This window comes from Rhynchophorus ferrugineus, unplaced genomic scaffold, assembly GCF_030347505.1.
Source record: "Rhynchophorus ferrugineus isolate W39M unplaced genomic scaffold, kcgeb_rfMv2 rfM1, whole genome shotgun sequence".
NCBI classification, from domain to species: Eukaryota; Metazoa; Arthropoda; class Insecta; order Coleoptera; family Curculionidae; genus Rhynchophorus; species Rhynchophorus ferrugineus.
In genome coordinates this window covers 11,929,296-11,957,270 of record NW_027472580.1, presented here as the reverse complement: position 1 = coordinate 11,957,270, position 27,975 = coordinate 11,929,296, and the positions used below count along the sequence as shown (strand labels likewise).

Here is a 27,975-nt window from a genome sequence, read left to right as displayed (position 1 = left end):
AGAATTGATTTGGTGAAGGTGTTTGGGCAATTAAAACACTGGATTCACCTGAGTCACTCTCTATTTATTTCGACAAACATCTCGGTCAAAGCCCCAACACAGAATGAATCAAGATGGCGGGATCTTCATCCTGTCCGGATGGCATTAGTACGAGCATGCGCCGTAGCGCTCATTACAATTTACAATAACTGCTTAATATCTGCTTATGCAACCATATATACATGAGGACGTCAGATGTAGGTGCATCCACCCAATTATTTATATAACTAACAAATGTCTATTTTATTCTATAAAAAAGTATTCAAACTTCTAATTTAGTCTCACAACATAATCTTTACTAACTACAAATTCAAGATCTATGAGTACTCGGTACTGAATATAAATAAAAAAGTAAATAGAAGCCAACCTGGCATAATTTAATATTTTAAGTTATAAAGCATACAAAACCTCTATTAATTAAAACCTATTATTATAAACATACTTCAAGATCAGTTAGTATAGCATATCCGATAAAATTAATTACAAGAATATGTTAAACTAAATAATTTCAAATAAACATTAAGAAAATATATACATTTAATCTAAAAAGAACAAATCGGTTAAATATAGGATTTAAAAATTGAAGGTTCCACCGATATTTGAACTCGGATCGCTGGATTCAGAGTCCAGAGTGCTAACCATTACACCATGGAACCTCTATATATTACTTGCCTTGAAGCAAGATCTAGAACCGATATTTTATTCCTCTGCCACTAAAAATACTGTCAAGGTTCCACCGAGATTTGAAATCGGATCGCTCGATTCAGAGTCCAGAGTGCTAACCATTACACCATGGAACCTCTATATATTACTTGCCTTGAAGCAAGATCTAGAACAGATATTCTATTCATATGCCACTAAAAATACTGTCAAGGTTCCACCGAGATTTGAACTCGGATCGCTGGATTCAGAGTCCAGAGTGCTAACCATTACACCATGAAACCTTTATATATTACTTGCCTTGAAGCAAGATCTAGAACAGATATTTTATTCATGTGCCACTAAAAATACTGTCAAGGTTCCACCGAGATTTGAACTCGGATCGCTGGATTCAGAGTCCAGAGTGCTAAGCATTACACCATGAAACGTCAATATATTACTTGCCTTGAAGCAAGATCTAGAGCAGATATTTTATTCATATGCCACTAAAAATACTGTCAAGGTTCCTCCGAGATTTGAACTCGGATCGCTGGATTCAGAGTCCAGAGTGCTAACCATTACACTATGAAACCTCTATATATTACTTACCTTGAAGCAAGATCTAGAACAGATATTTTATTCATGTGCCACTAAAAATACTGTCAAGGTTCCACCGAGATTTGAACTCGGATCGCTGGATTCAGAGTCCATAGTGCTAAGCATTACACCATGAAACGTCAATATATTACTTGCCTTGAAGCAAGATCTAGAACAGATATTTTATTCATGTGCCACTAAAAATACTGTCAAGGCTCCACCGAGATTTGAACTCGGATCGCTGGATTCAGAGTCCAGAGTGCTAAGCATTACACCATGAAACGTCAATATATTACTTGCCTTGAAGCAAGATCTAGAACAGATATTTTATTCATGTGCCACTAAAAATACTGTCAAGGTTCCACCGAGATTTGAACTCGGATCGCTGGATTCAGAGTCCAGAGTGCTAACCACTATGTGAAACTCTGATGAAACCTCAATATGTGATTTGCCTTAAAGCAAGATCTAATGCATATATTTCTTTCACATTCCAGTAAAAATACTGTAAAGGCTCCACCGAGATTTAAACTCGGATCGCTGGATTCAGAGTCCAGAGTGCTAACCATTACACCATGAAACCTCTATATATTACTTGCTTTGAAGCAAGATCTAGAACAGATATTTTATTCATGTGCCACTAAAAATACTGTCAAGGTTCCACCGAGATTTGAACTCGGATCGCTGGATTCAGAGTCCAGAGTGCTAAGCATTACACCATGAAACGTCAATATATTACTTGCCTTGAAGCAAGATCTAGAACAGATATTTTATTCATGTGCCACTAAAAATACTGTCAAGGCTCCACCGAGATTTAAACTCGGATCGCTGGATTCAGAGTCCAGAGTGCTAACCATTACACCATGAAACCTCTATATATTACTTGCCTTGAAGCAAGATCTAGAACAGATATTTTATTCATGTGCCACTAAAAATACTGTCAAGGCTCCACCGAGATTTAAACTCGGATCGCTGGATTCAGAGTCCAGAGTGCTAACCATTACACCATGAAACCTCTATATATTACTTGCCTTGAAGCAAGATCTAGAGCAGATATTTCATTCATGTGCCACTAAAAATACTGTCAAGGTTCCACCGAGATTTGAACTCGGATCGCTGGATTCAGAGTCCAGAGTGCTAAGCATTACACCATGAAACGTCAATATATTACTTGCCTTGAAGCAAGATCTAGAACAGATATTTTATTCATGTGCCACTAAAAATACTGTCAAGGTTCCACCGAGATTTGAACTCGGATCGCTGGATTCAGAGTCCAGAGTGCTAAGCATTACACCATGAAACGTCAATATATTACTTGCCTTGAAGCAAGATCTAGAACAGATATTTTATTCATGTGCCACTAAAAATACTGTCAAGGTTCCACCGAGATTTGAACTCGGATCGCTGGATTCAGAGTCCAGAGTGCTAAGCATTACACCATGAAACGTCAATATATTACTTGCCTTGAAGCAAGATCTAGAACAGATATTTTATTCATGTGCCACTAAAAATACTGTCAAGGTTCCACCGAGATTTGAACTCGGATCGCTGGATTCAGAGTCCAGAGTGCTAACCATTACACCATGAAACCTCTATATATTACTTGCCTTGAAGCAAGATCTAGAACAGATATTTTATTCATGTGCCACTAAAAATACTGTCAAGGTTCCACCGAGATTTGAACTCGGATCGCTGGATTCAGAGTCCAGAGTGCTAACCATTACACCATGAAACCTCTATATATTACTTGCCTTGAAGCAAGATCTAGAACAGATATTTTATTCATGTGCCACTAAAAATACTGTCAAGGTTCCACCGAGATTTGAACTCGGATCGCTGGATTCAGAGTCCAGAGTGCTAACCATTACACCATGAAACCTCTATATATTACTTGCCTTGAAGCAAGATCTAGAACAGATATTTTATTCATGTGCCACTAAAAATACTGTCAAGGTTCCACCGAGATTTGAACTCGGATCGCTGGATTCAGAGTCCATAGTGCTAAGCATTACACCATGAAACGTCAATATATTACTTGCCTTGAAGCAAGATCTAGAACAGATATTTTATTCATGTGCCACTAAAAATACTGTCAAGGTTCCACCGAGATTTGAACTCGGATCGCTGGATTCAGAGTCCAGAGTGCTAACCACTATGTGAAACTCTGATGAAACCTCAATATGTGATTTGCCTTAAAGCAAGATCTAATGCATATATTTCTTTCACATTCCAGTAAAAATACTGTAAAACTCAAATGGTTTGGTTCAAAGTCTCAAAATGATTATATTATTTTAAACTGCAATTACTTTGAAGATATTTGCTATGAAGACACTCGTATTCACAATAAACCTATAATTTTACTTATAACGCACTATAACAGCTAGAAAACACAAAGAAAAAGTAAATAAATAACCGTAATCTAGTATAATAAAAAAGTGTTTTATATTATTTGCTGTTGATAGTATATAACGAATTTAAAAACAATTCTATACCGACCAATCGCCCAAACATAAAGTTTCTTGATAAATAAATATTGACGAACATTTTAGCCGGGATTTGCGACTAATCTATTGTTTATATTTTCCAAAACGTTTTATCAGCGACTGGATTATAGCAATCCGGTCAACCAACCGATCGGTTAAAATCAATCCAGCGACTAGAAAATATTTTTTCAACCGCGTTTCTCCGGTTTTTCGCCTCTATTCACCTGTTAAATCGCGTATCGGCATTGTTAAAAAATAATCTCTCTCGCAAACGTTGCAGAATCGAGACGGAACATTCACCGACAGTCACGAAAAAACCGTTCGAAATCAAACCTGGCGATGAAATGTCACCGGAGGCCAACCAGCGAGCCATTATGGCCTTGAAGAACGCCAAAGAGTACAGTATAGAAGGCGCAACAGTCGAACAAAGCGTTTTCGAAAAACTTATTATAAAAGGTAAGCGAAGCGTTCCGAAAAAAAAAACTTTATTGTTCCCGTATTATTATATTTGCCGTTTCTTTCTTTGCGCAATCCTCTTTTAAATTAAAATGTTTTTTTTTCTTGTAGAACCGCTGGAATTCCAAAATAAATCATTTATGTTACATTTACAAAATATTCCGTATAACGAGACCATTTTGACGAAGAAAATTGAGGAATATTTTTACAATGGACTGCACATGACTTTCTGTAGGAAGCGGGATGATTCGTTGGCTATCGTAAGTATAAAAACATAAACAGAATATATCAATAAAAGAATTTTGTTAGTGTTCAGCAACAAATATATCATTAACTGGTAAATATAGGCCATCAAATCATCGATATCATATGTTAGAACACAATATATGGTAAGCCGGCTTCATTGGCACGGTGGTTAAGGCGACCGGATGGTCCTCCTACTGTTGCGATAGTCGCGGGTTCGAATCCTGCTGGGACATGGATGTACTTTATGTCTGCAAATGTAATCGTAAATATCGTAGGCAACAGTGAAAAATCTGACAAGCAATAACTATCTCAGTCACGCCAGTAACCAGGCTGGGTAAGACCGGATGTCGTCTGGGATGGTCTCTAAAATTAATAAAGAATATCTTGGAAATCAGGAAACGAAAGATAGATAGATAAATTATATAAACAAATGGAAATGAATGAAATCAGATCAATACGGAAAAACAAAAGTGAAAACATAGGAGAGAATCCATAAATAGAACATCAAGAACAACAACAGAAATAAGTAATGTTTGAAGCAGGATGAGCATGTGAAATAGAATATATAAGTGTCATTATATCACTATATAATGAATCAAGACGGAAGTGGACTAGCAGTAATAAAGGTGAAAATGGAGAAGAAGGAAACAAGAAAAGAAAGAGATATAATAGAATAATAAGAAGAATTATAGAAAATAGGGAAAGATAGTATGAAGGCTAATACTAAAAGTGTTTCTAGAAGATCAGCGAATATGCAATAGAATATATTTTAGTACTTATTAAATAAATATGGAGAGAAGATAAAATGTTATCAGATCTTCCTATAGGATAAATAGAAAGAATATACTAAAAGATAAACTAGCAAGAACGTTGAAATTATACAGGAATAACTATTGAAAGTGTCATATAATAGTTTAATTGAAAAGTCCCCGGCCTATCATAGTAAAACACATGTTCTTGAAAAAATTAGTTTTTTTTATTCAACATAATTCCCTTCAATGGTGATACACTGATTGTAGCGATCGTCCAACTTTTCGATACCATTTTTGTAGTACAATTTGTCCATTGCCAAGTCCAAAATAGGCCTCAGTTGCGGCGATTACCTCTTCATTCGACAAAAATTTCTTCCCAGCGAGCATTCTTTTGAGATTTGAGGACAGGAAATCGTAAATAAGGAAGCAATTCGAAGCCCAATTCATGAATCTGTGCCATCGTTTTCACTGACTTGTGACACGGTGCATTGTCTTGGTGAAGCAACACTTTCTTTTTCTTAAAATGCGGCTATTTTTCGTCGATTTCGTCCTTCAAACGGCCCAATAACGCTATGTAATAGTCGCTGTTGATGATCCTTCCTTTTTCAAGGTAGTTAATGAAAACGATTCCATGCGTATCCCAAAATACAGATGCCATTACCTTGCCAGCCGACTGTTGCGTTTCCCACGCTTTGGAGCGTGTTCATCGTGTGCAGTCCACTCGTATGACTGTCAATTGGACTTCGGACTGAAATTATGGAGCCATGTTTCATCCATTGTCACATATCGACGCTAAAACTCGAGTTTATTACGCTTGATCATCTTCAAACACTGCCCCGAATCATCAATTCGTCAATGGTTTTGGTCAAAAGTGAGCTTGCGCGGCACCCACTTTACTCAGAGCTTTCTCCTACCCAAATATTCCTGAATGATATGATGTACACGTTCAGTTGATATCTTTAGAGTGTCTGCTATTTTATTCAATTTCAATTTACGGTCATTCAAAATCATTTTGCGGATTTTTTAAATGTTTTCGTCGGTAAAAACCTCTTTTGGGCGTCCAATGCGTTCACCGTCTTGAGTGCTCATTTCACCACGTCTAAACTTAGCATACCAATCCTTGATGGTTGATTTTCCTGGGCAGTATCCGGAAATTCGGCATCAAGCCAAGTTTTTGCTTCAACTGTATATTTTCCTTCAAAAAGCAATATTTTTATCCATTTTTTTCACAATAACAAAAGTTGCTTCACTGAAAATGCTATAATTCACAAACTAACGATCCGACAGCTGTCAAATTTTTACACGCATCTTTTGAGGCTTAGGGCTAACTGAAAAATCATACTGATTTAATTCTAGTAGCGCTATCTATTTGCCAGGCCGGGGACTTTTCAGGCCATGTGTTATGTTACGCAAATTGATTTATTGTGCTAAGGGTGACACTACATTTGTTATTTTTAAAACAATGAATCAAAAACAATTTCGTGTTTTAATTTTTTATAATAAAGTACCGGTCAAACGAAGCAATGGCTTGAAAAGTGTTATAAGGACTCCACTAGAAACAATAATAAATTGGTTGGTTTGCTGATTTCAAATGATGACAATGGATGAAAAACATAGATCCGTCACTTCACTTCGCAATCGATCGTCATCTGAGTGGACAGCGACTGGTGGTAGGCCTATTTTGTGACAAAAGATAAATCGTTCTACAAAGGTGGTATTGAAATGTTAGAGCGGCGCTGGAAAGACTGTGTGGCCCTTGATGGAGATTACGTTGATGAATAAAGCTAATTTTGAACAAAAAACGCACTTTCCTTGTTACGACCGAAACTTTTCAGCCCATGTGTTACAAACAAGTTGGCATTGGCGCTGAGTAGAATAAGAGAATAACAGCACGTTGACTCAAGTCTCAAGAGATGCGTCATCCCCAGTCCCACCAACAAATATAGGTAGAGCTGTGCCACACAGATTAAAGCTCTCTCAATAAAAATATAATATACAAATAGTTTAGAAGATGATAAATACGGTGGCTTATTGTTCTGAAACAGATAGTTATGGCACACAACACAAAAGGGAAAATATAGTAGATCTAATACATTTTTTATCAAAGGACTGTAATTATACAGTTAATTTATATACAGACAACAATAGTTTGTAGGTTAGAGTTATTTTATTATATTTACATATAACTATTTTCCACGCTACCTATAAAATAGAGTTGTAGGCGCGTTATTTTTATCCTCAGGAGGCCTAATCGACCTAGTTAACAATTATATAATCATATAATTCAGTTTAAAATATTAAAAATTGATAAAAACCTAAAACTGTATAATTTTATTTTAATTTTCAGAAAGAAACTATCGAAAATCTACCTAAATTCGAGGACTATAGAAACAAAGAGAGCATTCAATGCAGTTACAAGTCCAAGAGAGCTTTTACAAGCTCCACGACCAAAACCGCAAGTTCCCTGTTATCCATAACATTTATCTTAAATATATTCATAATGATAAGATAGATACCCGTTACAATGGGAAACGTGAAGGACTAAGAAATCATATTGAGTGTGTGTTAGTTGTATGTATACTTGTTGTTAAGTAAAATTAATATTTAATATTTTCTTCGCGATTAATCGACGTTCAACTAAAACATGTTGATGTTTTGCTGAAAGAGCAAGGCAAACTTGAAATGTCTAATTTTGTTAGTTGCCCCTTTAAAATTTTGTTTTAATTTATTGTAGTTTTGATATTTATTTCTTTGTACATATGAATTATGCAGTAGATATAACGTACATGTACATATACTTACCAGGACCAAAAATTATTTAATTTTATACTGATAATAGAGTTTAAGAAGAAATGATGCTGTGAACATTTTTGTATGTAAATTTAGCGGTAAGAATCTAATTTATTTAAGAAGTAACATTTAGAATCAGCTATTTGCTGGAGGCATCTTTGTAATATTTTAAGAAGATTGGAGCCAGTCGATGTACTTATAAAATAAAATAAAATTGTTTTTATACTTTTATATGACCTACAATATTTTGTCCAGTAGATCAGATATTATTTGATATTTAATTATACTGAATTATTTTCAATTCTTCAAATTATTTCAAATCCTTTGAGTGTTTAAAAACGTTTAAACCTTTTGATTATTTAAATTGTTCAAATTACAAATAGTTCCATTAATTCCTCCTCAAGTTATGTGTGCATAAAAATACACAAACTGTTTTTTTTTTGTTAATACATCTTACCTTAGACTTGCTTAGTACAACTTTCGTTTACAAATTAATTTATTACTACTCTGTTGTTGTGCATGCACCAACACACCATCACTATTAAAGACAAGTATATCAGTATGTATTAAACTGCTTAAGCTAGAGTAAGGAACAAACACTGCTTCCACATTGCTGTGATTTAATAAATTTATTTTATGTTTTATCCATCTTATGTAGAGGTCTTCATGCAGTGCTTCGTATAGAACGTAGCGATAAGCACTAGTAGTTAATATAAGAACTTTGTTTTAGCAGCGTTGAATTACTATTTAGCTAGATATTTTAGTGCAGCCCTATATTTGCACTTCATAAAGCTAAATAGGCTTTATGAGTGTCTTTACAATCTCCCGACTAACCAGTCCAGTTCTTTGATTCCATCTTTTCGCCTAACGCGATATTATAGTATACTGTATTGTTATATAATATTATAATATAATGATATATATATATATATCAATATAAATTGACATCGCAAGTATTCCAAAACCACATTTCATATTAAACCATTTTCTTTAATTATGGAAAATCAACAGATTTACAAATTAATAGCAACATTATATTGATGCTACGAAACTTCCAAAGAAATCATATTACAGTGCCGAAAAGATAGAAGATTGGAAATATATCGGTAGTACTAAATTTGATGCATGCGTGTATTTAGACGCAAGAATAGCAGACAAAGCGTATAGCGTATACTCAAACTTTACCGCTTCTCTGACCTCTACAATTCGATACGCCAATTCACAATCATATTACCTATATTTCTTCTGATTTGTGCTCTATTGTCGTCATTATTTGAGCTTTTTCTTCAGCCTACTCAGCCTGCTGGTAAATACACCAGTGGTTCCATCCCAGTCCCACTTATTTCCAAGTATAATCACTCTCAACTGTAGTTCGTTATCATCATAAAACACATGGCTTATAATTAACTAAATATTACTACATTATGCAAAAGGAAAAGGACTAGATAATCAGATGGTTAGTGAAAAGGACGGTCGATAGACAGAGATCGTCAAACTTAGAAAATCATTTTTAACAGGCATCTTAACAGCAGTACCAGCTCTATATATTAGAAAATTAAACATATACTAGTTATGTTATGTATATATAAGCTATAAAATATAAAGGGGTTTAAAACTATTGTATTTTAAGTAAAGAAGAGGCGAATTGTTGAAAGGTGATACAAAACGACACTGAGGATTTAAACCTATTCGCATATAAACCAAGCTACTATGCCTACGCGTCTCACTCCTAATAGAAAATCAAAAAAAAATATTTACAATACCCACAGAAAACTCTAGTTCCGTTCCTCTAGCTATAAGAAAATCTGATAAAATCTATCTGGAAAAGATAATTAAACATATAAAACAAGGAATAAATGGTGACACTAAAAGAGAGTATTAGCTCGGAGTAATGTCAACACAAAAAACCTAATAAGGCAAGGAAAAAAGCGAATCTACTAGAAAGAACCTACGTACATAACATTAAAAATAAACATAGATAAGATATACAAAGTTCTCAGAAACAAATTCAAGACAAACACTAAAAATTTACACATCACATATCTGTTGATAAAAAAATAGCACTTATTCATAACACACAATATTCAAGACTCATACTCTTTTCGATATCTTAAATTTTTTTTCAATTCTTTCCAACATTTATTTTTCAGAATTATTGCAAGTTCTGAATTTAATATTGATACAATTTATTAAAAGATTTCGCCCACATTTTTCACACCTCGGCATTTCGTCTGCACATTTGATGCGAATAGAGTGTTTTTGATGGACTCTAAAAAGTAAATATTTACCAGCTAAAAATATCTTAACGACTTTATCGAATTGTTATTACAAAAAATAACTTACGCTATCACGAGTTTCAGTCACTCGTCAGCCTTAAGTTAATTTACCCTGAAGTAGAAATGTTCAAGAGATATACAACGCAGATATATATTTGATAAATTCGTTTCTATCTAAAAATATCCAGCACGACATGTTTATAATAGCAATACATTTCTTTTGACAATATTTTCCTTTGGGTATTACTCGATTCCTCGTTCTTAAAATCAAGAAATTAAGACAACATAATATAGGACAAAAATCTTTAAAGCATTGGATCGTTCAGTAAACACTGCTGTTGAAGAACTGATTAAGTGATCTGAAATAAATTAATAATGCCAGCGCGATTTTTTGATTAAATCTTCTTCAGAACTCGAACACAACAGAATCGATCCTTGCATAACATCCAAAAGTCTGAAATAACTAACTCTCGGACAGAATGGATAGATATTGCAACAATTGTTCATATAGGATTATTTGAACACACTGATTTTTCTCTCAAAGATATGTAAAAGAACTTTGAAGCAGAGCTAGATAAAAAAGTATCGAGATACATTAAATATTGTGAAAGCCATTGGGATTCATTGAAATCGTATCGTTTCCATAGCTAATTTTTCGAAGAGACATTTTCAAATTAAGTTCGACTAGAGTTCCGCAGAGTAGTGTAGGTTCATTCCTGTATCTGCTCTAAACTGCTATGTCCCAGCAATAAAAGAATCATATACGAGAAACTAAATATGAGGGATTGTCAAGTCTTCCAATAGAATTCGATGCATCCATACATCCATCTTGATGTTAAATCAATGTGGAATTATCACATTCGACCAAAAACAAAGCAGATCAGACTCAGAATTTAAAAAATGTATTAGTTACTCGGAAGATACTCCCATCTTGACCTAAGATCAAATTAATAGGTTTATAAGTAAATCCTATTTGAACTTCTCGGGTGCAATAAGTCATCAAACCGCTTAGTAATCCAACGCTACCAAAACAAAGTTCTTCGATTAATTACTAATGGTTAATAAAAAGTTGCTAATAAAAAAAATTAGTTATTAATTTAAAATAATTTAAGTCCTTAGACGTGTAGTAGTCCTACGTGTATTCGTGTATTCATTCAAAGCCTTAATTATAATTTAATTGAAATTAACTTTTAATCTCCAACGACTTTGTTTTCTTATTCGTTTTAGAGAATGAAAATTATAGAAAAACTGACATCACTATTAAACACAAGTTTATAATTCTTTTCTACAGTTAAAATGTAATTTACAATAACATTTATATTAGTATTATAAAGAGTAATATATTTAAGACCAAACATTCTAGCAAAGACATTTTTGTTAGTGCTCACAATATTTAAAATAACAATTAAGAATTACAATGAACAAATAAAACATTAGTAGTACCAATATAAATTTTAAAACAAATTTATTGAATGAATCTCAAATAATTCCTCAGTTATATCGTCAAAAATTTCATGAAATAATATTTGCATATTACCAACATAATATCAGAGTATCAATATATATCTTACTATCAAGTCAATTACTTATCTGTATACTAAATTAATATGTTACCTAAAAATATTACTACCCGTATTATTGCCTGTTACCTAGAAATAATACCTGAGAAATGTACTAAAACTACAATTACAAACACAGGTTATATTTTTTCTGATGCTTTAGTAGCACCATCGGAGATAATGCTGAAACCAAGCTTCAAGAATTTCTCCCAGGACTTCTGCTCTTCATCATTCATCAAAGTGGAGAATAATTCCATTAGAACGATTCTTAATTCCTGTAAAAGAAAAAAAACATGTCTTAATATAATTCAATTTATGTATTTACATGAGATGATACTTATTAGTTAATCAAATTATTCCTCAAGGTAATTGAAAATTGTTACCTTAAGAAACTGCAGTAAAAATCAAATAACAATAACATGGCATTTATTATTTGAAGATTACAGTATATCATCACAAAACAAATTTCTCCTGACTACTTGCATTAAAATAGTGTTCCAACTCTTTTAGATAAATGAACAAAAGGTTTTGAATATCAGAATTACAGAGATAGAAACTGTATGAATGTTAGTTCGTGAGATACAACCCAATAGGATCCAAGTTCGAGAATTCATCAAGTCTTTGGACATGATTTCTGCATTTTCTGACATTTAAATACCACACTATCAATTTACGAGCATTTTTTACATGATTTTTTTTATTGATCTTGAGTGAGGAAGAACATGAAAAAGTAAAAAAAAACAGTGCTCCAACCTATTCAATATTTCAATAAACCAACATTGCAATACCTACAGTATATATTTGGAATTAATAACTGATAGAGAATATATATTATCTGAAGAATGTTAAAAAACCACGAATTATATTCATTGTGGTGCATTTAAATTTAATCCACCTACATCAAAATTTTAAAATTATATTCTTTTTATAATAATAGTCGGTAATATAATCTTGTTATTAAAATGTTTTAATACTTTTAGAAACGATATAAAATAATATTAATTGTGATATCATAAACATTTTAACAGATTTTACTGTATAATTTATGTACAAGCAATTGGGATTTTTACTTATTGCATGATTTCTACATAAAATTAGCTATGTTTTTTCTTGGAAGGTCATATATTTTAATTGTAAACGACCATATTTGAGGTTATATATTTAAATAATCGAATTATCAGTCCCACGCTGATATTTTCTAAAATATTTATTATACCATCATGTGCCTATATTATTTGATAATCTTTACTAACCATATTAGTTACCTTTATCCTTATATTATTATTATAGGTTATGTGTATATTTGGTATAGAACACAAGTCGAGTGCAAGATTTTAAGTGAAAATGCTCAATATCCCAAGATTGATGTGAAATATAATTGAAGCACTGAATTTTTAAAACAACCGGGTAAATATTACACATTTTATTTAACTTATTTAACACATCCTAAGATAATAAACGGTATCATGTGTAACAGGTAAATTTTATTTGTGTCACATGACTATTGAACAGCTGTGTTCTGTTTTTATACGGTGAAATTAAATTTATGTTTCACAACTTATTGATTTATGAATTTTTATTAAAATCTCGCAAAATTTTGATTTTAACACATTCATTAAACTGACAAAATTAACTAGCGGTTTAACTCAAAATATATATTCAAATGATCTTAATTCTTGCTATTTTTCTCGGACTATCGCTCTCTCTTTTGACGCCTTTTCCCGTTATACCATTTTGTGTGGCCAATTTTAGTTCGTACTCCATATTAGAAATATAATTATTTCATTTTATTCCTTAAAAGTAGACATAACGAAAATGTCCGGTCTAATAAATAAATTATCATCCTAAATTTGGTGATATTTCAACTTTTAAACGTTGACAAATAGCAGTTTTAATGACGCTTTGATAGATATGTGATATAAAGAAGTTTGATCACAAAATTAAGGTCAAGGAGAACTTGAGTTGGATTTAGGTTCACCAACCTTATACCTAATTATGAGATTGTGCTATTGTCCTCTCGAGTGACACTATTTTCATTTAAAATCAGAACGAACAGTTTGACACTATGTTATAGAGTCTAAACCTTAGTGTCTATAAATTGGCGCAACGCACAAAACAATGAACATCTTGAATTCATTAATATTAAAATATACGTTTAATGCGTAAATGCTACTTGACGCAGTCCTGTTCTAAATCAGGTGGCATCAACAACAACGTGTTCTCACTCAAATTCTCACTACCTTCAAGAGCGGGCTATATATTGATGATGATGATGATGTGCAATCGTCAATACAGTACAGCACCATCAAAAAGAAGTTAACAAATGGCCCTTCCCATATATACCAACTGAATAGAATTATAGTATTTATAGTATTACATGAAACAATATTGCATAATATAGTTTCTGATAAATTTCAAATTTCACTGTAATCTTTAAAATTTTATTAACAATGATGCAATTCTCGCCAAAAATACCACAACACATTTTTATGCATTTCATATTTACCAATACATCATACTAACCTCGTAAGCGTGAACAGGAACTTTTCTTGGTACATGAGCCACGCCCTGTTTTGTCAGTAATTCCTGCAGTAAGGCCGTGTTCTCGATATTTTGAACGATCGACGTAAAACTATACATCAAACTGACACAGTGAGCTCTAAATCTGTTATTCTTCGGCAGTTCTTCTAGCGGTGTATCACGAAAGGGAAATAGCTGGTGATATTTCGGATGTTTCTTAAACAACCTAGAAAAGGTATTAGCAGAATTAAAAGTTAGACAGATACCAGTGATTCATGCAATTAGTTACATTATTTACAATAATTATTATTGGTTTTAAACCTGGTTTTAAACAGCCGAAACCAAAACCGACATTTGGTATATGGTATATTGAAAGTGTTTGTAGTAAATGTCGAAAATGTGATTTGATCAACCCTTGATTACCTTGATTACTACTCGGCAACACTGCTTTCTTCACGTCCTCTAGGCTTGAGGTTACCATTACAGAACGTTTACAGAAGCAGCTCGATCATGCGGTCAAGTGGTTCAAATTTTGGAGATTGCAAATCAACCCTTCGGAAAACCAGGCCATCATTTTCCATAAGAAGCGTTATGCACTGCGAGTCTCGCAACTTAAAATCGAACCCGTAATAATTATATGACTGGATAACGTCACGTACCTAGGTTTCCACTTCGACCGACGGTTCGGTTGGCATTCTCAAATCCAGAAAGGTTCCGGGATAGCAAACCTGCTATCTTCTCTGATCTGCCCTTCTGGCAGATTTCCCATTTCTATCAAATGCTTATTTTACAAGATGTTAATTCGGTCCATACTCTACGGATCTAATGTCTACTTCAAGTTTGTTACACCCTACCAGATTAAACGGCTTCAAGTTTTCCAAAATAAGCTCGTCAAGAGAATCTTAAATGTTCCATGGTTTGTCAGAAATAATTAAACTCGCAAATAAACTAACACTCGAGAAATAAAGCACTTCATATCTCAATCCGTCCACAAACACCAACTCAACTCAAGTTTTTATGAAAACGCACTTGTTCGCGAGCTGGTGGACATGCTGAGAGCTTAGCACCGTGTCACCGCTAACCTCCTTGCTGAGACGACCTCATCCGTTGTTGCAGTCATAACTTTTGCCCCCATGCAATATCATCCAGTCGTGTGTTAACTCAAGTTCGCGCATCTACCATTAGTTTCACTATCTGTTTTTTCGCCGGGCCCTCGGGCCCAATAACGGCTGCCCGATCAACGGATCCCCAAATTTAATGGAGTAGCAGTAGAAACCCACAGGGGTCAACTGTGAGGTGGTTTCGGTTTAATGTATTGGTAAGCCCAGATGCAGTCTCCGCTACCAGCTATGCGTCAGAATAAAAAAAATACTAAACTGAAAATTGTTATTTTATGTAGAAGAATATTAAAACCATTATACCGTGCGAATACAAGGTTTTGTATAACTAACATTTATAAAATCAGTTATATATAAGTCAAATGACTTTGTAACGAATTTAAAACACTATTTAGTTTATTTTTACCTATTTCAACATTATATTAAAAGTATATATATAGATCTATATATATATATATATATATATATATATATATATATATATATATATATATATATATATATATATATATATAAGTAAACAAACTAAACCGTTTAATTTGGAGTTACGTAACCTTAAATACGATTTAGATATAAGTTTCGCATCCGAATATCAACCTGCATGGTGTGAGTTCTGGGACGCTATTATTGACGCTATTATTAACAGGCCTGCAGCTAAAATTCGACGCTATTAAAATATGTTTTATATAAGACTTGTAAAAATAGTTCATATATTTATAATATTCTTAAGTAAATGTTTAAAAAGATAAGCAAACCAACATTATCGTCGCATACCAATATAAATATATACGCAAATATGGGTTCAAAAGTATGCAATTTCTCAAGGAGTTCCTCGTTAGTTGAGCGCAATAAATCATGATAGATGAAACTAAAATCTACGATGTCATTAGGAACCATCAAAAAGTAACACGTCAAAAATCATATATAAATTTAGCAGCAACGTATCCAAAGCCAGAATTTAGAATGAAAAACAGGAAGATGAAAGGTATACTTGATGGATTATGACATCCGATCACATACTTCTTCATTCGATTTTAAAAATTTCTTCCCCCATCATTGATACGTTTTCAAAATCGGCACTTGAAAGTTATACTATGATAATTCAATTTTTTTTAAATAAGCAAAACCTATTGAATCAAGTCAAGTACTTTTAACCACAAATTTCTAAAATCTAAAAATAAACTCATAAAATATCATAGCAACTGATAAACAGCTATTTCTTTACGAATACTTACGAACTAGATATTTTCTCTTCTCAGTAATTATAGATCAGCACACAAAATTCAAGTACACTTGTTTGTTATATTTATCAAATATCATTTCTATTCACACAAATCAAAGACAAAAAGCAATATCATCATTCACACATATCTCAACTATATCTCAATATATCATTAATTTATCTGGAAATTATATATAAACCCAAATGAGGTCATCGTCCATTTTCATTGAGTATCCTATCGTAAGTATTATTTACATTGATAACGATCTGAAACATTGATTGAAAAAATATCTCAAAAAACAATTAATCCTTAAGACGGATCATGATATGCTATATTTTGTATTATTTCTTCGTTATAAGAAATAACCATTAAATATTTGTCGAATATATCAATCCAAATTAATAGAATAATAATGACTTGAAGGAAAATGTAACTGATATTTCCTAACTACATGTTCATTAACAGTAACACTAAATATCACTTACCATTTTAATATTTCATCTTCTATGAGAATAGAAGCAACGTATTTGTTTTAATTAAACTGAAGTTGAATATTTTAAAGGTATAACAAACAGAATGAACAAAATCTGTGCATAATGTGTGTTCTGTTCACTACATATAGATCAAAAACACATTAGAACATGACTTTCTAAAAAGGTTTACCGAATTTTCATACTTATAGATCTACTACGACGAATCTGAATCAAAGCATTAAGCTAAGCAGTAGAGTGAATCTAATTCTTAGGCCCTAATATTCCGAAAGAAAACATTACAGTTAAAGCAATGTTTCAGATATTCTCTTAAAAAAAGAGAAACAATATATTCAGATTGCTGTTGTAACCCTTAGGGCCACTTTGGTACAAAACTGTGTAAAAAAACACTTTACAGAAACATATAAACCAAGATAATACACTAGCAGACGCGCAAATCAACAAAAATATCACCTAACTCAGCTTATTAGAAGTTTTTCTAATAATACTTTAATTCTCCAATATAAAGCATATGAACTAATTTAAAATACAGTTCAAATAGAATAACTAAGACAAGACAGAGATCAAGGCCCAACATTTTTTAGAAAGTTTTCATCCATCAGGAACTACAATAAAACGTTGGCTTTTTGACTTCAAACGTAGTCGTAGAGACACCCATGATGCAAAACGCAATGAACGTCCAAATGAGGTGGTAATACCAGAAAACCTTAAATAATCTACGAAATCGTTTTGAATGATCGAAAAGTAAAGTTGCGAGAATTAGCTAACTTCGTAAAGATATCAAAAGAACGTGTTGGTTTTATATTACATGCGCATTTGACTATGAGAAACCTCTGTTCAAAGTGAGTGCAGTAAACTTAACAATCATCTTCTTAGAGGTCAGCAATTGATGAAAGCCTATGCTAATTTGAAACAAAAGATAAACGTTCTACAAAACTGGTATCTCTTGATGAAGATTATGTTAATTTGTTCGTCCCGAGACTTTTCAACCCATGTGTATTTATCAAAAATCACGTCATGTGAAAAATGACGCTCATGCTGTAATTCTCCAACAATGGAGAAGTTAATGAAATGAAAGACCAGCATGATAAGCATTAATTCACTGCGATAAATCATGATATATCAAATTAAAATCTACAATACGCTATCAAAATCCAAACTAATTTCTTCACGAAGCTTATTCCAAAGTTTCAAGAATGTATCATGTCAGGAATCATATGCAAAATCGTTACCAGAATTTCCAAAGCCAGAATTGACAGCCAGAACAGAAAACAAATGATTATTTCGCAGCTTTACCGTGGGCAATAGACTGGAAAACAGTCCGAATTCAATGAGATGAACGGTGTCCTGATCTATAAAAACATCCGACTACACATTTCTTAAATCTACATACATCTTACCTAGACTTCACTCCATGTTTCAATCTCGGCAAACCTTGCTCAATGGGACTAGACTACTTTTTAAAAAAATATGTGAAAACCCGCCTCATTCTATTTTTGCAAACAAAACAAAACTTCGTTACCGATAACGACAAAGCTATTACAACTCAGTTCCTTAATATTGGCCGGATCCCACACTCAAACTTAATTAGCGTTCGATACCTAGATTTCACACATATCTTAACTAGTCCAATCTAAAAAATTCTTGTCTCTTCGACTTATAATACTGCAACATTTTTATATACACCCATTCACATTTGGTGTTAATTTTTTCGTTAACTGTTAGTGCCTTAGATGTTTGTAGATATCCTAATTTCTAATATACCATAGGATATTAACAGTGCTATGAGGAACTTTGTTTTGATAAGTTAATTGTGCAACCCTATAGTAGCATACTATAGGTCCTCTGTTGATAACAATTTGTTGTGAACTACTTTTCGTTTCGTCATTTGTGTGATCAGATTTCACGTAAAGTTTTGCTAGTTTCTTCTTAACTAGTTCTTTCCATTTTAGCGTCGTATTACTTAAGTACAATATTAGTCCAAGGACTATTCGTCACCGTATCTTTATAATAAATATGACAATTAGAAATGTAGCATTTGAGAATCTAACTCATCTGAGATATAATTCTCTATAGATATAACTGATTAAATTTCTTTTTACCAAAAGTGCTCCCAATCGTCGAGTATTCATTTATCAAAATGTCATCATATTCAAGTAGTTCGAGAAGCTGTTCCGCGAACCGTATGTGTTTTGAAACTCAGAATCATAGTATTAATAAAGTTAACTTCGATTCATGTGAGGTAACCATACACAGCGCGTGTACACAGTGGACATCGTGCGAATCAAGCAGTTGACAACTGATCGAATCTGTCATATTAAGTTCGTATTTGACTCCCAGCAAACGTATGGCGTCTCAGATGTGCCGCACAAGGTCATGTATACTTATGTCACAATGTTATTTCCAACAGCTATATTATCTATTTATTTAAAATTAAATTATGGTAAAGGCATTATAATAAGCCTGAATGAGCAAATAAAGTGACCAAAAATAGAAGAAGCTAATCAATATTTTCTGATAATTTACGCATAAGTCACTTTCTTAAATTTATTTTGACGGGTTGAGGCAACGGGGTTAAGTGTCCGCGGTATCGGAATTCGTATACTTACCCCATCAAACTAAAACAAACAGTATAAAATATTTTTAGCTTCTAGACTGAAAATGTCTCATAGATATATACGAAAATGTATAAATATATATTCCATTACACCAATTACCACTAATTCACATTAATGGCACATCAATTAAAAATCATTCATTAAAGCTGGTAAATGAGTGATAAAGTATCCTGGGTATCTATTAATTAATACTAAATGACTTAGATTTTCGACAATGTTAAAGTTACTGTGTAAGTAACGCGGCTTCGGCATTTAGAGTCACTGGAATACATACTTTCGACAACAACCTGTTTACATAAACGGCCTTTACACCATCTTCAGTTATGAATATTCTTGTCAACGTTTTGATACTGCTGTTCAAAATCTGCCTTCAAGTTCTCTTGATCTTGATCAAGATATAGTAGAAAATCAAGTCATCAAACTGTACCGGTTGCACCTTTCGCATAAGAATTTATTGCATCTGCCTGGAACAATTTAGCAACAAACACATTTTGAAATTCCTAATACTTCGAACGTTGCTGAAGTGTATCACCTACCAAGTTCTCCATTACATAAACAGCAGACCAGTGAAACTGATATAAACAAAGACAATGTGAAATTATTCACCAATAATTCAACCTTCCGTTCTCTCTAATATTTTGAAAACTGACATCGAAATAACTCGCAATCAGATACGATGCAACAATTCTAGCAATTCGGAAATAATCACAACTAGTCCGTTTAAAAGTAGACTAGAGAGACTGTGATATAAAAATAAATCGGCCAAAAATCAGCGAACTTAAAAAATCAAAGTTGAAGATGGAAACTAGTATCAAGCCCAAGAAGAAACGTAATATAAGTAAAGATACTAAAATTAAAGTCAATAAGAGAAACAAATGTTCACAGCAAAAGTATTATTGTCCATTATGTAGAGAAAGGTACAGAGATACGACTGAAGTTTGTAAGTTTTGGTTGCACGAGGCCTGCACCAGATACAAGAGTCGCATATTTTACCAAAAAAAAAAACAGATAAAAGAGGAATATCGTTTTTATTATACCAATGCTTTACAACTTCATACTTTGAGAGGGACGTGACAAACATAAAACGAACCAAGACATTTTAGACCAGTCTTCCTCATTCATCATTGAAACACAGGACCAATCCTCCAGACATCACAGCGTCTTCGATAGCCTTCACAAATCTACAAGAAAATGCAAATACTAAGACAAGCAAACCCACAGTTGTTGCCACTTAACAGTGTGAATGTTGTCGTAAGTAACCATTTATACCCGTCTATTATTTTGTAAGTTATGTTTATTTAAATAAAGCAGTTCAAACTTTTTCAGTATTTCCCTATAAAGTCGAAAGGAAAGCTCTCGCGTATCATACTGATGCGAAAAGTTTATAGTGGGACGGGGCAAGATGCGGAGAATACGGCGGGTGCGATAATATGTCCCATCCCAAGTACTTTCAACGCTTCCTTGGCCGGTTTTACTTTATGAGACTGCATGCTATCGTGCTGTAAAATTACCGTGTTTTCAGGTCTATTCTGGACGTTTTTCGACCAATGCATAGTTCGAGTTGATCATTTATTTTCAGTATCTATTATTATTAACTTATTAGCCAGGTATCAACAGTTCATAAAATATCACTCCACTCTGGTCCCACCAAACAGAACATTGTCTTGAGACTAAACCAATTTGTCCTTGGAGTTGATCGGCCGGCTTCGCCAGGTGATTTTTTGCCCTTAGGGTTTCCAAAATAAATCCACTTTTCATCATCCGTCACTATTCAATGAAGAAATAGTTTCCGATCATACCTTTGAAGGAACATTCCATATACGATTTTTCGATTTTCCATTTTCCTGCCATTGATCCCATCTTCCCATCTATTGGATTTTTCACATTGCTCGTAATCGGTTGTTGATTGTTTCTTGAGCCACATTTACAGCTTCTGCCAATTGTTTTCCAGTTATCAGTTTCGCATCTTCAAACTTTCTCGGTCTACCAGAATGTTCTTTGTCTTACATATCGAAACCACCACTTTCGAATTTTAGAAACTTGGCGACGGTGAGGTGACCTATGACGCTGTTACTTTCGCAAAATATAACATGTACAGCTTTAAAGCTTGATATCAGTAGAATAAAATAACATGTGTTAAATCATAACATTGCCTACTAAAGCGTAGCAACACATGTACGTTAATCAATAAAAGTTGCAACAAAACTTAAAATAAGTATTAAAATCAAATGATTATGTTTTCTTATTAGTGATTAATTACATTAGAACATATATTGTAACAGGTCAATGGAAAATCCCCGGCCTGACACATAGATGGCGCTATTAGAATTAAATCAATATATATTTAGTTAGCTCTAACCCTCAAAAGATGCGTCTATAAAATTGACAGCTGTCGGGCCATTAGTTTGTGAATTATAGCACTTTGAGTGAAACAACTTTTGTAATTTTGGAAAAAAAATGGATAAAATGGAATTTCGCGTGTTGATAAAATATTGCTTGTTGAAGAGAAAAAATACAGTTCAAGCAAAAACTTGGCTTGATACCAAGTTTCCGGACACTGCTCCAGGAAAATCAACCATCAAGGATTGGTATGCTAGGTTTAGACATGGTGAAATGAACACCGAAGACGATGAACACAGTGGACGCCCAAAACAGATTGTTTTCAACGAAAACATTTAAAAAATCTACAAAATGATTTTGAATGACCGAAAATTGAAATTGAATAAAACAGCAGACACTCCAAAGATATAAACTAAACGTATACATCATATCATTCACGAATATTTGGATATGAGAAAACTCTGTGGAAAGTGGGTGCCGCGCGAGCTCACTTTAGACCAAAAACAACGACGAGTTGATGATTCGGAGCAGTGTTTGAAGATGATCAAGCATAATAATCCAAGCTTTTGCGTCGATATGTGACAATGGATGAAACATGGCTCTATCATTTCACTCCGAAGTTCAATCGACAGTCATCCGAGTGGACTGCACACGATGAACTCGCTCCAAAGCTTGATAAAACGCAACAATCGGCTGGCAAGGTTACGACGTCTGTATTTTGAGATGCGCATGGAACAATTTTCATTGACTACCTTGAAAAAGGAAGGATCATCAACAGCGACTATTACATAGCGTTATTGGGCCATTTGAATGACGAAATCGCCGAAAAAACGTCCTCATTTGAAGAAAAATAAAGTGCTGCTTTACCAAGGCAATTTACCGTGTCAAAAATTCATGGATTGGGCTTCGAATTGCTTTCTCATCCACCGTATTCTCCAGATCTGGCCTCCAGTGACTATTTCCTGTTCTCAGATCTCAAAAGAATGCTCGCTGGGAAGAAATTTTTGTCGAATCAAAAGGTGATCGACAAAACTGAGGCCTATTTTGAAGCAAAGGACACATCGTACTACAAAAATGGTATCGAAAATTTGAAAGGTCGCTATAATCAGTGTATCACCCGGTGTGTAGGCCGGGGACTTTTCAATTGACCTGTTATTGTCTACAATAAACTATAACTTTTGTTCTGGAAGCAATTTACTAAAAATTGCGTACAGTTGACCCGCATGACTCTAATACAAACATAAAAATACACACACCATAGTTACTAACTATTCTAAATATTAGCGATAAAACCACCAAACCAAAAAAATCTTCTAGCCCAAGTAAATTATTAACAAAATATAAGACGTGAACATTACGATCTAACGGTGCTTACTACCATTACCAGTCTAAGATTTTTTTAAATATTGAAATATATCAACTTCCAAATATAAACTCACGCTAAAAATATAGCAACGCCAGTTTGTACGGCGGCATCCCCATTCGATAATCGAGCCCACGTTTTCGTGATCAAATATTTATCCCTGGATGTCAGGCCGGTCACCGGATCAGCATCATCGGTCCGTCCAGTACCCCACAACTGACTGACATAGACCCCCATCGAACTAAATTAAATCTGCAACGATACGAACTTTGAATTTCTCGATACGCACACTTTCGATAATCGACGATACACACTGGCAAATTAAAAACAATATGTCAACATCAAACGTTTTATTCGATATCAATTATCTTATCTATACACTTAAACTTACAGAGTTAATTACAAAATATACATATACACGTACATATAAACAATTAATATATAGCAGCCAGTAAATGATTCAACATGACTTATGACCCGTATTAATATGATGTACCGTTTCCAATATAATGTTGCATAAGTACCCCGAAAATATAAAATAAAAAGTGGAAAATGTCTTTTTGTAGAACAGATAATATCGAACGTGATTAAGGTGCTTCCGCCAATCCTTTAAGTATCACCCCAAATGCAACACCCAGGGTCTTCTTCCAAGCTTCAACTTCGTCTGGTTTCATTATGGAGGAAAATAATTCGATTGTGACTTCGTTGAGGTGCTAGAACAAGAAATTATATATTAATAGCTAATCGTTTAAAATGAAATATAATACAGACAACAATAAATATTTGCTTGCCACTGTAGTAAAAACATATCAAACTTTTCAAATAAAATGCAAACAAAAATTTAGTAGCGTTAAAAAGCATTTCTTAATAGAAATTGGTACTATATGTTCAGGATGTTAGAAAAATAAATTAGTACAATTGTTAAATATGTTTATGAAATTCTTATATTTGTTTACGACATAATTTTAAAAATACCGTTTTATAATATTTGCCTTTTTATAGCTTTAATCGGTATTTTGGACATCTCTGAAAGATTTATTACAGCTGTCTAGCCTCCAGTTTATTTGGAAAAAAAAACCCTTATAAGTGGACTATTGGTTCCAAAAATAGGTGATGGTCAGATATAATATATTTTTAGAGTAGGTGTAACACAACTTTAAATAAAGCCAACCAAGAGGTTCGCAGGCTTCCACATCAGATCGCTGTCAGATACGTTCCCAATCCGGTAACTCCGAAGACTATCCCCCCACAAGCAGCTCTCCAAGCCGCCTAAGGTTCTCATTCCTAACCTATTCAGCTGGTGAATCAGGCCCAAAAAAAGGTGAAGTTTATAAAATAAGATCGATCCGTATAATCGAAGATTGTTCGGGTATTTCATATTACTGAATATGTATTGTAACTGTAAACATAAGTATAACATAAGTAATTACGAAACAGTTTAAGTAATTAATTTTATTTAAATAAGGATAAAGAATACCAAGAAACTAATTGAGGTCAGTTTCGTGAATCTCACATCTTCAAGAACGACTTATTTATTGTCTTGAACCAGCGTTTCGAAAATTATTTAATGAATTACACCAGGTATTATTTTCTACAACTTTTCCACTTTTCTATTTCCCCATCTTTCTGGAAATATGGTGATACCATGTCGAAAAAAAGATATTAATTTGGCAGCGATTCAATCAACATTCCATTTTCGCACTTCTTCAGCATTTCCAAATAAGAACAAACGGTAACCAAAAGGCCCGAAACCTTCAATCAACAATTCAGTCTCAATACGTCATAGGAAAGTCTTATTTTTACCTAACAAGAAAGTATAAGAAACCGCGATTCAAAATGGAATTTCTACAATTCGTGTGGAAGCGATTTTCCTCCTTTTAATCAACCTCTAAAATGTTTTAAACTATGAGTTTAGGCTGGGTTTACGCTCAATAAGTTTTACTTTAGTTTTGTTCCATGATTAATACATGTATATACTTAATAACTCAATATCACAAGCTTACAAAATCGAGCCAGCTTTTGGGCTTGAGAATGACTCTTAATATTATTTAATGCCCTAGAGATTATTTTTGATATTTTGGAACATGTGAAAATGCAGAGACAACGATTCAATTGTTTTTTACGTAGATGTTATTGCTCAGTAAACGTGAAAAGATCATAACAAATACACACTTTTTGTAGTTTAGCTGTAGTAAACACTGACAAGCCATGGGTACCGAAATTGTGAACGTGAAGAGACAGGTCACTTGATGATTTTTTAAAATTAATTACATGAATAATAAATTAATGTATCACTACTGTTCTCCTGTACTTGCATAATTATATTCAGTATATATTTTCCAAATTAAATATTGGTGAACATGTATAAGTTTTCATTTTCTCTGCCAACGTTATGGAGTGGATAGAAAAATCATAGATAGATGATTGTTACTTTCGCCCGATGAACGTGGTCAGTATAAATACAAAAAATAGCACATGTTGATGTTTCATCAGTATTGAAAGCAGTTGCAGGTACAGACAGTGATCCATTACCAACTTGTCCAAATACAAGAGCAAAAAATGCCTTAAGAACTTCGTTTTCATCACCAGCGAGCAATGAAAGTTATTTATTTATGGGAGAAAAGCTACGTGAATCTGATCGAAGAAACTTCGTATTGAAAAATAGGAGGCTACTATCAGTTTTTCAGAATGTAAAATAACATTTATTCGTCTATTTGAATAATATACTCATATTAACCTTATAGATCAATTGGATGCAAGAATTTGCGACGAACCGACACGAAGAAAATTACTATTACTACTCAAATGCTAGCAGGCATCATCTTAATGCAGCAGTTTAAGACTACTTGATACCCGAAGCAATCTACGCCTATGGGTAACAGGATTCCCCTACCCGGTTCCAGGCCAAAAAAAAGGAACACCCTAGCCATGGAAGTTATACCATGAAACTGCCATGAAAGTAAACTTTTCATGAAAACGTGATGTTCTAAGCAACTGCTTCATTTGTTTATAGGCTAATCCGACACTGTCTTTATATAAGCACTCTACTTATAACACATTATAAGAGTACCAACATTTTAGTACCTTACAGAATCAATATTTTATTTATTTAGATTTACTGTCAATGTATCAATAGCTGGTGATTTCCCAGTTAATGGGAATCTATAAATTAAACCAACAAATGTGTCTGTATTTATTTTTTCACAACGATATATTTTTTATTATTTAATTGTTACATTATCACTAGTCGTTTCCGACAAACCTACAAATTGTCTTTATGATAACTTAAAACTAAGTATATAACTAGGAGAACCCATCGGCCCTATCTCAGTCTCTGGTGAAATAATGTTTATACATGTCACTGCTGTATTTTTTAATTATATGCAGCTCCCTACACAACACCACACAAGATCAGGTGGTTTGATTCTTTTGAGTCTGTGTCCTGCTCTGGTGGTATCCAAAAGTTTCAATACTTCAACATTCTCATGAGAATGGAGTCTTTCCTCATGCCCCCTTGCAGTCCTCTTGATTTCTTGGCTGACTGTGTGTATCTGAAGGTCTCGATGTGGGTAATCAGTCCTGTAGCATTTGGATGTGCCCACAATACTTATCAGGACTTTGTCCTGAAAAATTTGTATTTTGTTTATGTTACTCTTTGCCGAACATCTCCATAATTGAACACCGTATGACCATATAGGTTTCAGTATTTGCATATATAATAACAATTTATTATGTACTGATAGTTTTGATTTTCTTCCAATTCCAATACATTTTCCTATATTTCAAATCCAGTTCATTTGTTTTCTTCTTTATATGTTCCTTCCAGCGAAGTTTTGCATCAAAATTGATTCCGAGATATTTCGCGTTGTTGCTATATGGAATGATAGTATTATTTAATGTTACTGTTGCTTGTACGTATTGTACGAACTGTACATGCACAGATTTACTTTCGTTAATTTTTACTTTCCAAGCTTGTGTCCAATAATTTATATTGTCAGTTGCCTGCTGTAATTTTCGAGTAGCTTCTTCACTATTCTCTCCATATGCTATAATCGCAGTATCATCTGCAAATGTAGCCATCGTATTATTCTCAATTTGTGATACACCTGCTTTAGCTTCTTTTATTGTAGAGTAAGCTTCTTCGTGTTTAACTCTAAATATTCTGGCTGTAATGTACGATTTTAGTAGTTCGGCGTGTTGTTTTGGTAACATTTTCTGTAGTTTATGAACAAGGCCTTCATGCCAAACCTTGTTGAAGATTTGTGCTACATCTAAGAATATGACTGAGCATACTTTTTTACTCTCGTTTCACAACGATATGATAAACACTTATTAATGACATCACTTATAAAATAAGGCAACATTAATAGTCGCATGTAAACGTAACTGAATCAATTACATATAAAATAAGTATTACATATAACGACAAGTAATTGATTAAATGGTAAGATCATGTCATTTTTCTTAT

At 33.4% G+C, this 27,975-nt stretch overlaps 3 protein-coding genes and 10 non-coding genes across 19 annotated transcripts in view; 2 read left to right on the top strand and 11 right to left on the bottom strand.

Moving 5' to 3' along the window:
- LOC143204253 (MOXD1 homolog 1) overlaps nucleotides 1-7,868 on the top strand; it is a 110,598-nt gene extending 102,730 nt beyond the window's left edge. Inside the window, exons 10-12 of the mRNA XM_076416792.1 lie at nucleotides 4,036-4,211; nucleotides 4,323-4,471; nucleotides 7,557-7,868. Of these exons, the coding sequence (XP_076272907.1) occupies nucleotides 4,036-4,211; nucleotides 4,323-4,471; nucleotides 7,557-7,721 (490 nt within the window). The 3' untranslated portion in view covers nucleotides 7,722-7,868. The remainder of the gene's footprint in view (nucleotides 1-4,035; nucleotides 4,212-4,322; nucleotides 4,472-7,556) is intronic.
- On the bottom strand, nucleotides 624-695 carry TRNAQ-CUG (transfer RNA glutamine (anticodon CUG)). Its single transcript has one exon. It is a non-coding gene; the product is annotated as a tRNA-Gln (tRNA).
- On the bottom strand, nucleotides 768-839 carry TRNAQ-CUG (transfer RNA glutamine (anticodon CUG)). Its single transcript has one exon. It is a non-coding gene; the product is annotated as a tRNA-Gln (tRNA).
- On the bottom strand, nucleotides 912-983 carry TRNAQ-CUG (transfer RNA glutamine (anticodon CUG)). The gene has a single exon. It is a non-coding gene; the product is annotated as a tRNA-Gln (tRNA).
- On the bottom strand, nucleotides 1,200-1,271 carry TRNAQ-CUG (transfer RNA glutamine (anticodon CUG)). The gene has a single exon. It is a non-coding gene; the product is annotated as a tRNA-Gln (tRNA).
- TRNAQ-CUG (transfer RNA glutamine (anticodon CUG)) lies at nucleotides 1,784-1,855 on the bottom strand. The gene has a single exon. It is a non-coding gene; the product is annotated as a tRNA-Gln (tRNA).
- On the bottom strand, nucleotides 2,072-2,143 carry TRNAQ-CUG (transfer RNA glutamine (anticodon CUG)). Its single transcript has one exon. It is a non-coding gene; the product is annotated as a tRNA-Gln (tRNA).
- On the bottom strand, nucleotides 2,216-2,287 carry TRNAQ-CUG (transfer RNA glutamine (anticodon CUG)). The gene has a single exon. It is a non-coding gene; the product is annotated as a tRNA-Gln (tRNA).
- TRNAQ-CUG (transfer RNA glutamine (anticodon CUG)) lies at nucleotides 2,792-2,863 on the bottom strand. The gene has a single exon. It is a non-coding gene; the product is annotated as a tRNA-Gln (tRNA).
- On the bottom strand, nucleotides 2,936-3,007 carry TRNAQ-CUG (transfer RNA glutamine (anticodon CUG)). The gene has a single exon. It is a non-coding gene; the product is annotated as a tRNA-Gln (tRNA).
- TRNAQ-CUG (transfer RNA glutamine (anticodon CUG)) lies at nucleotides 3,080-3,151 on the bottom strand. The gene has a single exon. It is a non-coding gene; the product is annotated as a tRNA-Gln (tRNA).
- A 3,902-nt stretch (nucleotides 7,869-11,770) lies between the features above and the next one.
- The window catches only part of LOC143204417 (globin), a 47,369-nt gene continuing 31,164 nt past the window's right edge, over nucleotides 11,771-27,975 (bottom strand). For 5 of the 7 annotated variants that reach the window (XM_076416978.1, XM_076416960.1, XM_076416969.1 and 2 more), the window contains one exon: nucleotides 23,843-24,220. In XM_076416978.1, coding sequence (XP_076273093.1) covers nucleotides 24,095-24,220 — 126 coding nt within the window. In that variant the 3' untranslated portion in view covers nucleotides 23,843-24,094. Of the gene's footprint in view, nucleotides 12,110-14,357; nucleotides 14,581-23,583; nucleotides 23,760-23,842; nucleotides 24,221-27,975 lie in introns of those variants that run through there. The other 2 variants (XM_076416949.1, XM_076416956.1) reach the window with 1 other exon arrangement.
- The window catches only part of LOC143204355 (facilitated trehalose transporter Tret1), a 105,735-nt gene continuing 90,914 nt past the window's right edge, over nucleotides 13,155-27,975 (top strand). The window contains exon 1 of the mRNA XM_076416940.1: nucleotides 13,155-13,241. The gene's annotated coding sequence lies outside the window, so the exon portion shown is untranslated. The remainder of the gene's footprint in view (nucleotides 13,242-27,975) is intronic.